Source organism: Felis catus, chromosome B1, assembly GCF_018350175.1.
Source record: "Felis catus isolate Fca126 chromosome B1, F.catus_Fca126_mat1.0, whole genome shotgun sequence".
NCBI lineage: Eukaryota > Metazoa > Chordata > Mammalia > Carnivora > Felidae > Felis > Felis catus.
In genome coordinates this window covers 172695414-172708935 of record NC_058371.1, presented here as the reverse complement: position 1 = coordinate 172708935, position 13522 = coordinate 172695414, and the positions used below count along the sequence as shown (strand labels likewise).

General features: G+C 41.5%; 1 protein-coding gene across 5 annotated transcripts in view; it reads left to right on the top strand.

Annotated features, from left to right (window-relative positions):
- FAM114A1 (family with sequence similarity 114 member A1) overlaps window positions 1–13522 on the top strand; it is a 69557-nt gene that overhangs the window by 45929 nt on the left and 10106 nt on the right. For all 5 annotated transcript variants that reach the window (XM_023253196.2, XM_019829634.2, XM_003985439.4 and 2 more), the window contains 4 exons: window positions 2792–2915; window positions 8314–8405; window positions 10080–10241; window positions 11481–11620. In XM_023253196.2, coding sequence (XP_023108964.2) covers window positions 2792–2915; window positions 8314–8405; window positions 10080–10241; window positions 11481–11620 — 518 coding nt within the window. The remainder of the gene's footprint in view (window positions 1–2791; window positions 2916–8313; window positions 8406–10079; window positions 10242–11480; window positions 11621–13522) is intronic.

The window sequence follows — 13522 nt, the reverse complement described above, 5'->3', positions numbered from 1 at the left end:
CATTTCCATACTACCCTCCTGCCTGCTCTCCTGTCTTTATTTCCAGCTATCTCTCACTTCAAGGGCTTTATAGGTACATGTGAGGATACCCTAGTTCAAGTTCCATCCACGCCACTGCTAACAGCCACCTCTTAGACCTAGGGGTGCACCCTCCAGTGGATGGTCCTGCCATAAGGAGCACATCCTGAGTAGAGATCCATACAGGCTGAGGGAGGGAAACTTTAGCGACTTTAGTACCTAGAGAGTGGTTTGGCAGAAGGAGTGTGGGCTCTGGGTGGGCACATCCCTTTGGCCCTGTGGACTCCCTTGTGTCTGAGTCTAGAGCATTGGATTTCACCATCTTCTAGGCCCTCTTTGTTGTCTTTATCCCACCAGCACAAGGACAGAAAGGTGTAGAAGGTACACTCCCATTTTTTAAGAGCCTTGACCTGAAAATGATACACATCACCTCTGCTGACCTTGCTATTGGCTAAAACATAGACACGTTATATGGAAATATAAGGAATTATTATCATTACTACTCTACTAGATTGACTCTAGGATGGCAACAGGCATGACAATGTGGTATACTATAAACCTTATGAAAAAAACTAATCATTTTAATTGCTATTATACACAAGAGCTCACAAGAACAGTAAGCAAGAATCTTCAAAATGGCACTCTATACTCCCTCTCAGGGAAAAGATTTACAAGGCAGACTGTCTACCCTTGTGTTCCCATCAACACTTAGCAGAATGCCAAGCATATAGTCAGCATTCTATGAATATTTATTGAGGAGTGCATGATTATTTATTATTGGATTGAAATAAAGATTCAATGCTCATCACCTTGGCATAATGGAATGAACTAGGAGGAAGCAAAAGAGATACTGTAGTAGAAAGATGCTGACAATAGATTCCTTTGCTAAAAAGAATCCTTTCCAAAGGATGCCCAAGGCATACAACCCCAGTGCATTCCCTCCCAGAGGATGGCTCCCCTCCAGAAGACATGAGGAAACCATAATGCCCCACATTTTCACTAAGTGTTGTGCTCAAGCACATTTATTCAATAATTACCTCTTTTATTTTACTCTTTGAAAACTGCTGTTTAAAAATACATCTGAATTGTAGGAATCTGATGTGGGCCTATCTAGGACCCTGAGACCTAATCATGAATATCTGAGCTGAAAAGAAGCTCTTAAAAGGTCAGAGCCAAAGGACGTGGGGGCAGCCATCACGCAGGGTGCGTTTGCCTCCACCTGCTGAACTCCACGACTGATGGGTTTGTGTGGATGCCTTCCTGCCACGCTTCCTTCCGGAGCTCCTTGCCATTGCATTGTGTCCTCCTGATATACATGACAACTTCTAGGAAAATGTTTTCCTGGCATCCCTGATGCCCTCTCTAACCCTCTCGCTTACCCTGATGTGTGAATCTACAACCATAATGAATACGAAAACATATTCCAGGGGGCGTTGCGGCTCCTCTGCTGGTTCTGGCTCCAGAGCAAGTGTTTGACCTGCAGAATGAAAACTTTACTACTTTACAGTCTTATGTCATTTTTTGTATGGTTTTTCCATGCACTATGGCCATTTTGAAAGTTCAAATCAGTCTTCAGATTCACAGAGGATGGCTGGCCATGTGTGCAAATAATTTTTAAGTGTTTACCGCGGTCAGTTTCAAAAGAGGGGCTCTGAAGACAATGAACAGGGAAGTTGTCAGCTCAAGCATCATCCTCTGTGAAGTCTCCCTGCCCACCCTCTTGTCTCCCCAAGTGGGACTGAAGTCGCCTCCCTGGTGCCCCACTGCCCCTCCATTCACATCTGTCATGGCCGTTAGCGGTTAGCCTGGGCTTTCCTCCTCTAGACTGCAAGATCTCTGAGAAGAAAAATGTGTCTCATGTGTTTTTGTAGCCCTGGTGTATAACCCACATCTGGCAAGTAATAATGTATGTATATCTGTATATGTAAAACATTTCTTTATGTGTTTGTTTATATGTATGTGTATTATATATACATATGTTAATATTCTTTTATGTTAACATACATGACATATATGTAATTTCTTGACTGTCACTGTAAGTTTTAACCCTCAAAACAACCTTACAAGGGAGATGCTATTAGAACCCATTTTACAGATAAGGAAGGAAAGACATGGAAAGGTTAAATAAATTATCGCAGGTCACACAATTCATAAGTGAGGGATTCATATTTGTTTGTTTGTTTGTTTGTTTTAAGAGTGAGAGCAAGCAGGGAAGGGACAGAGGGAGAAAGAGAATCTTAAGCAGCCTCCATGCTCAGCGCGGAGCACAGAGCCCAATGTGGGGCTCAATCCCATGACCTTGAGATCATGACCTGAGCCGAGATCAGGAGTCAGTCGATTAACTGACTGAGCCACCCAGGCGCCCCACGGGGCTCATCTTTGAATTCAGAGTTGACAACACGTGTGTTTTTAACCACCTGGCTACAAGAGCTGCCACCACAATTTACTTAGCTTCTGCCTTTTGCACCTGTGTCTCATACTTCACGGTCACTATTTCATTTACGTCACAAAGGATCACAATGAAGTGTGGCTCTCCCTTTAAAGTTGTAAAAGCTGAGGCCCAGGGAGCTTATGTAACTCACCCAAAGTTGCAAGGTTCATAGGCAGTAAATCCAGCGTTCAACCTGGCATTACCCCCCGCCGCCCCCCCCCCCCCCCCCCCACACACACACCACCAATCGCCTGAGTCCTGGGAGAACTGGGGACGGTCCTGTGTAAATGTGACTAACGAGAAGAAAAGATGACAGTTACGCTGACCTATTTCTGTTCTCAGGTTCAGTCATTTTTAACATCGCTTGATGGAGAGAAGCTGGAACTCTTAAAAAACGACCTAATTTCCATTAAAGACATCTTTGCAGCCAAAGAATTGGAGAATGAAGAGAATCAAGAAGAACAAGGTAAAGGAAAATAACCGGTTAAACAGCAAAACAAAGTGTTGGTATGATCCTTCAGAAACGGCTGTTAATAAACGCAGCCCTTTGAACAGGGAATGATTTAATGCAAGTGCCCCTCCTCCTCGCTTCCAGAACACTCTGTACATCTGCTCTTGTTACAGGAGCTGGTCACATTGATCTGTAGGGCGGGAACTCCTGACTGACGCATCTTCATTCCTCTGGTGGGCAGCACAGTTCCTGACACATCACGGCGCACAGTAAACGCGAATGGTCACATGGACCAAGAACGCAGTGCCCTGAGCAGGGCCCTGATGACTGGAGTTTATGCTCTGATATCTAATTTCGTATCTGCATGCAGTGGGCAGGGCTTTTCATGGATTTCTTCTTGTATTTTTCTTTTCTTTCTTTCTTTCTTTTTTTAAGAATTTATTTATTTTGGAGGGGCAGAGAGAGAGAGAGAGAGGGAGAGATGAGCATAGAGCCCAACGTGGGGCTCAATCTCACAACCCTATCATTACTTGAGCTGAAATCAAGAGTCGGACACTTAACCAGCTGAGCCACCCAGGCACCGCCTGAGAGTAATTTCTTACTGAGGTCATCACCTAGCACTGCAACCACAGTTGTTCAGGTTATGCTAACAGACAACCATGGCCACACAGGCTGACTTCTCCTGGGACTCTCTCAAGGTCCCATTTGAAACATTTCCGCCATTTACTGGCTGCATGGCCTTGAACAAGTTAGGTAACCTTTCTGAAACTCGTTATCTTCACCTGCTAAATGGAGACAATTATACAGATTCCCAAGGGCTGTTGTGAGGCTCAAGTTAGAGAATATATGTAAAAATATTTATTACAGAGCCTGGCACACAGAACTGCTCAAAAACATTAGCTGGTATTGTTATTTAAAGTGCTAAAACAATGCCGGGACAATAGTAAAGGTACAATCAATTGTAGCTTTTATTTATGATTGTATTTGTTATTACCCACACAGCATAGCGATCATGTGCCTTCGTACCCATCAAAGAGCCCAGGTGTGTTACCTACCTTTAATCAAGGCTCAAGCATGAGAGCCAAGCGCTTCAGCCTCGTTGCTCAGGGCAAGATTATTCTAGGCATTTGCAAACTTATTTCAATACCATCTCCCACTTTAGTCCTTCATAGAGACCTTATGTGCCTTCAGTTTAATGAGGTTTATGCTCATTGCATCAAAATAGAAGACTCAGTTATACAGAACAATAGAAAAGTCAATATCAAAGAGACTGTTGGAGAAGAATGTTTTTGAGATTTGTGTGTTTCTACAAAAGTCACATAGAATGACAGCCTTGTCTTTGTTTTAATAATGAGAAACTAAGACACTAGCTATCAAAGTTCACACACATGGTATTATGGGCCCAAGATGAACCAATAGGGATGCCTGTTTTCCAGAGTAACAATCACCAGAAAGATCCAGATTATTTCTCTTTGGTTTCGTGATGCCTAAGGTAGACCTTGATCCTAATGGAGGAGTCATTGAGAACGACAAAAAGAAGATCCCAGATTTCCCCTAATGTCAGTACTGTTGCCAGTGCAACTTAAAGCAGCCCTGCATCCCCAACTAGGGTAATTTCTTAGAGAGGAACCTTGGTTCAATACGGTTAATACTGTTAATGCTACCATATATGATGTGTTTCAGTCAATACAGAGCTTTAGTAAATTGGGCTTTTTTCATATGACAAAAACAAAAAACAAAAATTGAAGTCCTGGACAGCATGCTTAAGAAATGGTAGACTTTCTCTCCTTAAGTGACAGAACCCTATTACCGCCCATAATACATCCATTTTCCCAAAGGGCATCTCCAGATTATCAAAACACTATTTTAATTAATTTAATAGATAAATGTAAAACATGTAAAGAAAAACTGGGAGAAAAGAGTAGCGGGGTTGCCATTAAATCAATCCAGTTATGATGGAGCATGACAACTCCATAGAGGTGGACAGATTATCTAAAAGCTGTAAAGAGTTATCTCATCAGTGGGGGTGAGCGGACGAGCCAGGAACACTCTGAGAGAAACCAGAGCATTTGCATCCATTTTTTTTTTCTTGTAAGCATTTACATTCCTAAAGTCCCCTTAACATGTAAATAATTTATTTGCAAGTCTTGGAAAATATAACAAATTGTCGTTTTCAGCTAAACTCAACATCAGGCTCCTCTGCCTTTGATAATATTGGCTAATGATTTGCATGATTGTCTTTCCCAGCAGTGTGTAATTTTATCACACTACTATAGGTCTCTAATTTGGTTTACCACTGTCGTGAAGAGGTTCTAAAAGGCCATTTTCTATTTTTATCGCTTCAGTGAAGATCTTGACCACATGTACGAACCAAGAGTTGTAGTAATAGATATTCTTTGTTGCAACAGTATTGATCATCTGTTTTTATCTACTTCTGTTTTTCTCTACTTCCATTTTTCTCTGTGGCTTTTTTCCCCTAAGATATCTGCTAAAAGTTATTGGTATCTTTTTCTGTTGTATAGAACAAATGCACATTTAAAAGCTGGAGAGGGGTACCTGGGTGGCTCAGTGGGTTAAGCATTTGACTCTTGATCTCAGCTCAGGTCTTAATCTCAGTGTCGTGAGTTTAAGCCCCGCACTGGGCTCCATGCTAGGTGTGGAGCCTGCTTCTAAAAAAAAAAAAAAAAAAAAAAAAAAAGTGGAGCTACACAAAGTATTTGCATCCTAATTTAGCATTGATGACTCCCAAATATTTTTAATCTCCCTATGTTTTTTTTTAATGTTTATTTATTTATTTTGAGAGAGAGAGAGAGCAGGGGAGGGGCAGAGAGAGAGGGAGAAAGAGAATCCCAAGCAGGCACTGTGCTGTCTGCACAGAGCCCAATGCAGGGCTTGATCCCATGATCCATGGAATCATGACCCGAGCCAAAATCGAGGTTGGATATTCAACCGACTAAGCCACCCAAACACCCCAATCTCCCTATGTTTCTATCTTTGTAGCACATAACAACATAGCTGATAAAATTTTAGTGTTTACAAATACTTTCACATTTGTTACATTATTTGATCTTTACAACAGTGCTACAGCAGAGATGGATGGGTTTTTTTATCTAAATTTAGAGGAGGGTATGGAAGCCAAGAAGACCCATGACTAGCCCCAGGCCATATATTCTCTAAATGCAGGAGCTGGGGTAGAACCCATGCCTTCCACAACTAAGTCCAGGGCTCTAACTTCCCTGCATCATTGCCTCACACAGAACAAGAAGTGAGAAGAACCAGGCAGTTTGGCAATGAGCCCTTGCTGATGCTGCACAGATGTGTGTCTGCCCCTCTTACTTTGCCTACGTAGGGAGGGTGAGACCAAGACCCCTGCCCAGCAGAGAGAGAGAATCTCAGCTTTGTCTCTGTCTCCCTAGCCCTTCATCTCTCCTTTCTTGCAAGTAGCTAATGAGAAGGCATTAGGTTGAAGACTAGGTTCAGGTAATCACCTCCTCCAGGAAGCCTTCTTAATACCCCTCTCAGGGCAAGATTTGGTGCTGTAAAAGCCTTCTCAATCAGTGCGCTTACCTCTTCGGGTTATAATGATGCTTGTGTCAGCTTCATCCTGAACAAAGACAGCCATCTCTCTCTCTCTCTCTCTCTCTCTCTCTCTCTCTCTCCCGCCAAGGTACACACCTCCCTGCCCCTGCTGCAGCCACCCTGGCCTCCTTGCTGTCCCTGCGCAAGCCGGGCACACTCCTTCTTGGACTTTGTGTTGGTGGTGTCTCTGCCTGGAGATCTCTTCCTGTGCCCCATCTGGTGTTGCTCACCGTCTCCTCCTCTGTCATTACTCAAATGGCACCTTCTCAGGTGCCCTCTCACTTCCCGACCGCCAGCCACCCCCATTCCTCTTCCTTGGTTTATACTTCATAAAACTTTCCACCTGACACATATGTTTTACCTCTCTATTTTGTTCATGAATCTGTCTCTCCCCTGAGAATATATGAACTTGGGTGATGATAAACTGATCAAGCCAAATGTTTTAAACAAAGACATACAAGTTACTCCGGCTGTCTTCACGAGCTGCTAATTAGCCATTTTGTCTATAAAACAGCAAAGGGCACATGCACACAAGTATTAGATACAGTTTTTCTCACATGGCTTAGTTCTCCCTGAAGGTAATGCCTTTCCCCACTGACACAAACCAGAGGATTTTCTACTCAGAGGGTTTTGAGATCATGTAATCAGGCCAGATTAATGATGCTTTTATTCTCCCCCGAACTGGTGGTAAACCCATTGTAGAATCAATTCTTTAGCACTTAGAAAATTTAAATATGGTTTCAATTCATACATATAAATGAGAAAAAGAGGTAAGATTATAACTTGTAAAAAATCGTTTTTATTGGGGCACCTGGGTGGCTCAGTGGGTTAAGCATCTGACCGGCTCAGGTCATGACCTTGTGGTTCGTAAGTTCGAGCCCTGTGTCGGGCTCTGTGCTGGCAGCTCAGAGCCTGGAGCCTGCTTCGGATTCTGTGTTTCCCTCTCTCTCTGCCCCACCCCTGCTCGCAGTCTGTCTCTGTCTCTCTCAAAAATAAATAAACATTAAAAAAAATTTTTTTAATCTTTTTTATTGACCCTCAATGACATTAATTTATTTTTATTTGATGGTATATATGTGATCTATATATTATTCTATATGGTATAGTTTACCACCAAACTGTTTATTTAATAAATACTCAGTTTAGTACCTATTATGTTCCCGGCCACTGTGTTGGATGCTCTGGATTCAGGAATGAGCAAAAACATATACCATGTCTGTCCTTAGGTAGCTCCCATTCTGGAGGGAAGATATACCGTTAAGAAGTAGTATAGGACCAACAGGTGTCCTCGGAAACCTTGGGAAATTTCCCAAGAGATACAGTGTAGTTACATCAGGTAGTGTATGACCCACGAGACTAGTTCTGCTTGCTCAGCACTATGACTCTGTGGACAGAAAAGGGTGCCCTGGGTATTATTAGAGTTGCAGTGCTAAGCATAACAACACTCAAGGTCATAAATACAGTGTTGTCCCAGGTCTCTTCCACCATTCGTTTGTTCATTCAGTCATTCTTTCAACAAATAGCTACCAATCACCTATAGCTGTCAACAAGACAGATAGGTCCCTTCCTGCCCTCACACTGCCTTCGGGTCAGCCTGGGGGCACCCCAGCTACAGCTTTGAGCAACGAGGCTGGGGCAGCCCTCACGTGGCGCTGCCCGAGCATCGTGGTGCTTGGGAGCGAGCAGCTCATAAGCTGCCCTCTGGCAGCCGGGGAGCAGGCTGCTGCAGCCTCACTTTCACTTTGACTGCGGGCTGTAAGGTTCGGGGAGCTGCCACATTCTGAAGGAGGAAAAATAAATCACGTTTCTTACTTCTGTCATTTTCTATTTCCAGCCTTAGAAGAAAAGGGAGAAGAATTTGCTAGCATGCTTACAGAGCTTCTCTTTGAATTACATGTTGCAGCCACGCCTGACAAACTCAATAAGGTCAGCACTGTCTAAGTCTCAGTTTTTATTGTTGTTGTTGTTTTTAAAGTTACCGGTTGTAAAATTCAAGGGATCCACCTGAAATGGAAAAACCCCAAACCCCAAATGGCACATGGTGATGGGGGGAGGAGAGTATGAGGTCACTAATTAAGATTCCAGGAGGCAACATAATGAAATGTGATGGGAGAGAACATGCTAGACTGTGTCAGGAGACCTGCCTTTCAGTTGCGACTTCACCAGTAATGACCCTGTGACCTTGAACAAGTCACTTCTCCTCAAAATAGAATTGTTTATCAGAGCAGTGGGTATCTTCAGCATAGGGGAGGGAAAAGGGGTACAGAATCACCAAGGGGTTTTTCAAACTCCGTCTCCCCTCCCACGCTGGGGTGATGTGCCAGAATCATGCAGACAGAATCCCCTCAGCCGGGTCAGCCACACGCCCCCTCCCGCACAGAATGCTGGTGCCACGTGGAGTCTAAGAACCATCCAGCTTTTTCAGTCTGGGTTCTTCTAATTGTACCACAGCATGTTTTGCAACTTAGTGTAAGGACTTGCCGTGGAGTTTGTTAATGAAGACACTGCGTATTAAGTACTTAACACTGTGTTATTTTTCCCATTCTCTTTTTTTCCCTTCTCTTTAGCAAGCAGTAGTTGATGTAGGCCCTCACTTAATCAAGGTGGGTGAGGAAAGGGCAGGATGAGGCAGTGAGGGGGAGACATGAGTAATTTCTTTATCTCAGATAGAGGTCACCGATTCTGGCAGGTCAGTGACTTGAACACAGTGGGAAATTGCCTCATTTATCTCTGTGCAGCACCTGCCACTGCTGTGTGTGTGTGTGTGTGTGGTGTCTCCAAGGTCCCACTGGCTTGTGGACATAGTCAGCTAAGCTTTAAGATGAGAAGTAAGTTTAACATAAGCTCAGATACAACTTTCACTTAAGCAAACAGCTTTAAACCGTAATGTAAAAACTCGGTGAGTCTGCCCTTTCTAAATTCAGGGAATGACAGATGGGGAAGGGGGGTTGTTCTGCTTGTTCAATTTAGCCATAATTTTTTAGGCTTACAGGTTTCTCAGACTGCACACATGTGACATTAAACTAGTCATGGAGCAGCTCCAGGTCTTTCCAACAGCTCCTCTCCTCCCCCCTTGAGGTCTAATGTCTCCATGACGAGGGAAGAGAGAACAGATCCATCCTTCACCTTCACTGCATGATGCATTACTAGGTTCATGAAACATTAAGGGTTTCATGAGCCCTATCAAATGAGGAAATTTGCTTTAGCAATGACCCTGGCTAAGTCTCTAACCTATATATAAAAAAGTACTGTTATTCTTTTATAGTTGGTCATGAAAAGTGAAAAATATACTATCGGTCTTTCAAGGTGACTGTCCTTTTTATTCTTACCCATGTATCCTTTCACAGTGTGTTTTAAAAAGGTCCTGCAGCGTTCTCACCATACTTTCTATTCTGCCCCCTTTTCTTACTTTATATTCACCAGAAAGCACCAACAAGGTGCTTTTAAGGGGACTAAGGAATTGCCTCATTACTTTTTGAATGTACAGAGAATCACCCTTCAAGGTTTAGGGCAACTCTACTGTTAGTCTGAGGATTGGAATTTCTTCGTCTCCCAATTTGCATAATAAACGAATTGCTTTGGTTGGGGGGGCCTTTGCAGGCCATGAAGAAGGCTCATGACTGGGTGGGAAAAGATCAAGCTACCGTATCAGTAGATATGGCAGAAGAGGCAGAGGAGAACACCAAAAAGGAAGAAAAGGAAGAGAAACCAGAAAATCCTGAAGAAGACAAAAAGGAAGAGAGAAGAACTAAGACAGTTGAGGTAAATTTATTTGAGATTACCTAAAGAGCAGTAAGATTACCTTTATTTCACTAGTAGCCGAATTTCAAGTGAGGAGAAAGCACTTCATTTTCATTTGTACCCTGTTTCACATTATAGAAATATGAGTATTAATGGGATAAACACTAAAATTTCTCGATGCCAAGACAATCTGTGACTTAGCATAGATATTGTAGTTTTTCTCCAGAGCTTTACAATGATAATTTAAAGGAAAGAAGATCTTTAAGAACATAGTTGATTTATCATTAGGATAAAACTCCATCTTATATGCAAATTTGTAACTATAAAAGGTCTTTATGCCCCATAAACTAATGAGGTAATTGAAGCTTTTTCCAGAAAAAAACTTCATGGCCATGGTTTCTATTCTATAGTTTAATAAATTTATGTGAGCATAATTTATAACCTGTGTTCAAAAATGAGTTTGCAATAACTTCGCTTTTACATTGAATTTTCATTTTAGAGAAAGTAGATTTTAAATTCGATCACTATAAAGAAAAATGTCCAGTGAGGTTGACTTATTCAGCCATTCTTCCACAAGCATTTCTGAGCAGCTGCCTGTTGTGTGCCCAGAACTGCTCTGAGAACTAGGGACACAGATGTGAGTGTTGCCGTGACACCGGGGACCCGGCAACACCTCCATGTTATGGCAGCCTTTCTACTTAGAAAAGTCTCCGATACACCCATTCACCTTTGGGTAAACTTGTCAGGCCATTTTTTTTCCCAAGAAATATATATATATATTTTTTACAAGTTTATATATATATGTGTGTATATATATATATAAACTTGTCAGGCCATTTTTCCCCAAGAATTATATATATATATATATATGTATATATATATATACATATATATATGTATATGTATATATATATATACATATATATATGTATATATATATACATATACATATATATATGTATATATATATATACATATATATATATACACACACACACACACACACACACATATATATATATGGGAAAAAAATTTATATATTATATATATATATTATATATATAATTTTTTTTTCATTATAGGGTTGTTGTTGTTGTTTTAATTAAACTCTACCCCCCATTGTGGGGCTTGAACTCATGACTCAGAGGTCAAGAACTGCATGCTCTACCAACTGAGCCAGCTGGGCCCCCCACATTATAGGATTTTCAACAAAGCTTCTGCTCCATGAATAATTTTCTTACTTGCATTTATCTGTTTCAGGAAGTATACATGCTGTCCATCGAAAGTCTGGCAGAAGTAACAGCACGTTGCATTGAGCAGCTGCATAAAGTAGCAGAGTTAGTTCTTCATGGGCAGGAAGAGGAAAAACCAGCTCAGGACCAAGCAAGAGTTCTGATAAAGTAAATGTTACTTTTAATTCTTATTTTTCCAATTTTACGTGTATGTGCCATTCAGATACACACCCATAGAGGCATACACACACCCTAGGCTACTAAAGATTTAAATTATAAGGCAACTAATTCTATTGTTCCGTGGTCATCTTTAAAAATAGACTCTCTTAAGAATCACAAGATTCTTTGCTGAATCATGTTAACAAGAATAAGAACAATTAAGTAGACATTCTAGGGATTATTTATGAAGAGATTTAAGGAAAGAAACACTAAATCATTCAAGGATAAGTGTTTATTTTAATAGATCAAAGTCTTAAAAGTACAGACCTTTGAGGATAATTGCATTTTTAATGTACCATAAGAATAGAGAAAGGACACCTTGATGCAGCTTCTCAGCTAGCTTCCCAAAGATATTCAAACGCACCCCCATGGTTCCTAGCGACTTATACCAGCTCTGCATATTCTGAATTCTGGCAGTGATGGTTGTTGATGAAGCCAGTTTCCTGTGGATTGCATGTGTGTGCATATGTGCTATCATATGTTACAGTCTTCCAACAAATAGTAGCTATTGTTATTAGTTTATCTAGTGGAATAAAATGTAACCGTATGCACATGAAAATAGTTGGTATGGAGCTGAAAAACAAGCCATCAGCTCTTACCCGCATGTCTGAAAGCTGTAGTGTGGAAAATTAGCACAGATCCAACACCTTCTCATTACTACACAGACACAGGAGCCGAAATAAGAGCCTCCTAAAAATACACAGGTACACAACACACACATCTCAATACACTCATTCACTTTGCTAGCTAACTAGTCTTTGCTTATTACTGTATTTGGCATTGTAGGTGGGGAGCAAATGTTTAGTCAGAGAACTTCCCAAAAAGTCGACATTAGCATCTTTGTACTACTGGTAGCATTTTTCCTCACTTGTAAGGAGGTGTCATCTAGTCTAGATTTTCCTATCTAAGCATGTGAAAATGAAAGGTGATCTAAGAACCACACAATCCTGCACGTAATAGGCTTAGGAAGAATATGTAGTTACCTCAGTCTATAGAAGGAAGAGGAAAGGGAAAAATAGGAAACGTTTAAAATATTGAGGAAGACGTCGAAGTGGTATTTTATATTTTTGGTGTTTGTTTGTAAAGGGAGAGTGTTCACAAGTCCCTAAGTATGTATAGCAGGACCTTATTCTTAGCATCTCTGATTTCCAGTCCAGATTATACCAACCTTACCAAGCTGCACCAAGCGAAAGGTCGTAAGGCCTCACATGTGTCTGTATAATAAGCGCCTTTCCACCCACCTGCCCACGGCCATAGACAAAATGGCTCTGGGCCATCCCCGGACCTTTCTCCTGACCCTTTCTGCAGATAAGTTTTGCATGGATGGATGGAATGGTAGACAGATAGATATAGCCTGACAAACCTAAATACAGAGCTTAGACAGAACCCCTATTTATCAAAACAAAGCTCACTGCTCCTGACTTCACTAGATCTTAACATGTAAGAGTCTTAACTTGGAGTTACTATTTTTCTAATAGCATTTTAACCATTATTCATAAGAGTCGTATATACTAGTTATAGAAGGAAATAGATAATATTCACATTGTTAGGTTAATTGGATTGTTTTTGGGTTTTGTCATCATCTGTGATGTTATGACAAATGTTGCTTTGTTAAATATTTGTGCCCGTCTAGCATTATTTTCCTGAGGTAAAGTCCTAGTAGTCAAATGGCTAGAATAAACTTGGGGTTTTGATAGAAGTCTTTAAAAACAGATTTTATAGGGACACCTGGGTGCCTCAGTCAGTCAAGGGTCTGACTACGGCTCAAGTCATGATCTCACAGCTTGTGGTTGGGCTCTGTGCTGACAGCTCAGAGCCTGGAGCCGGCTTCGGATTCTGTGTCTCCCTCTC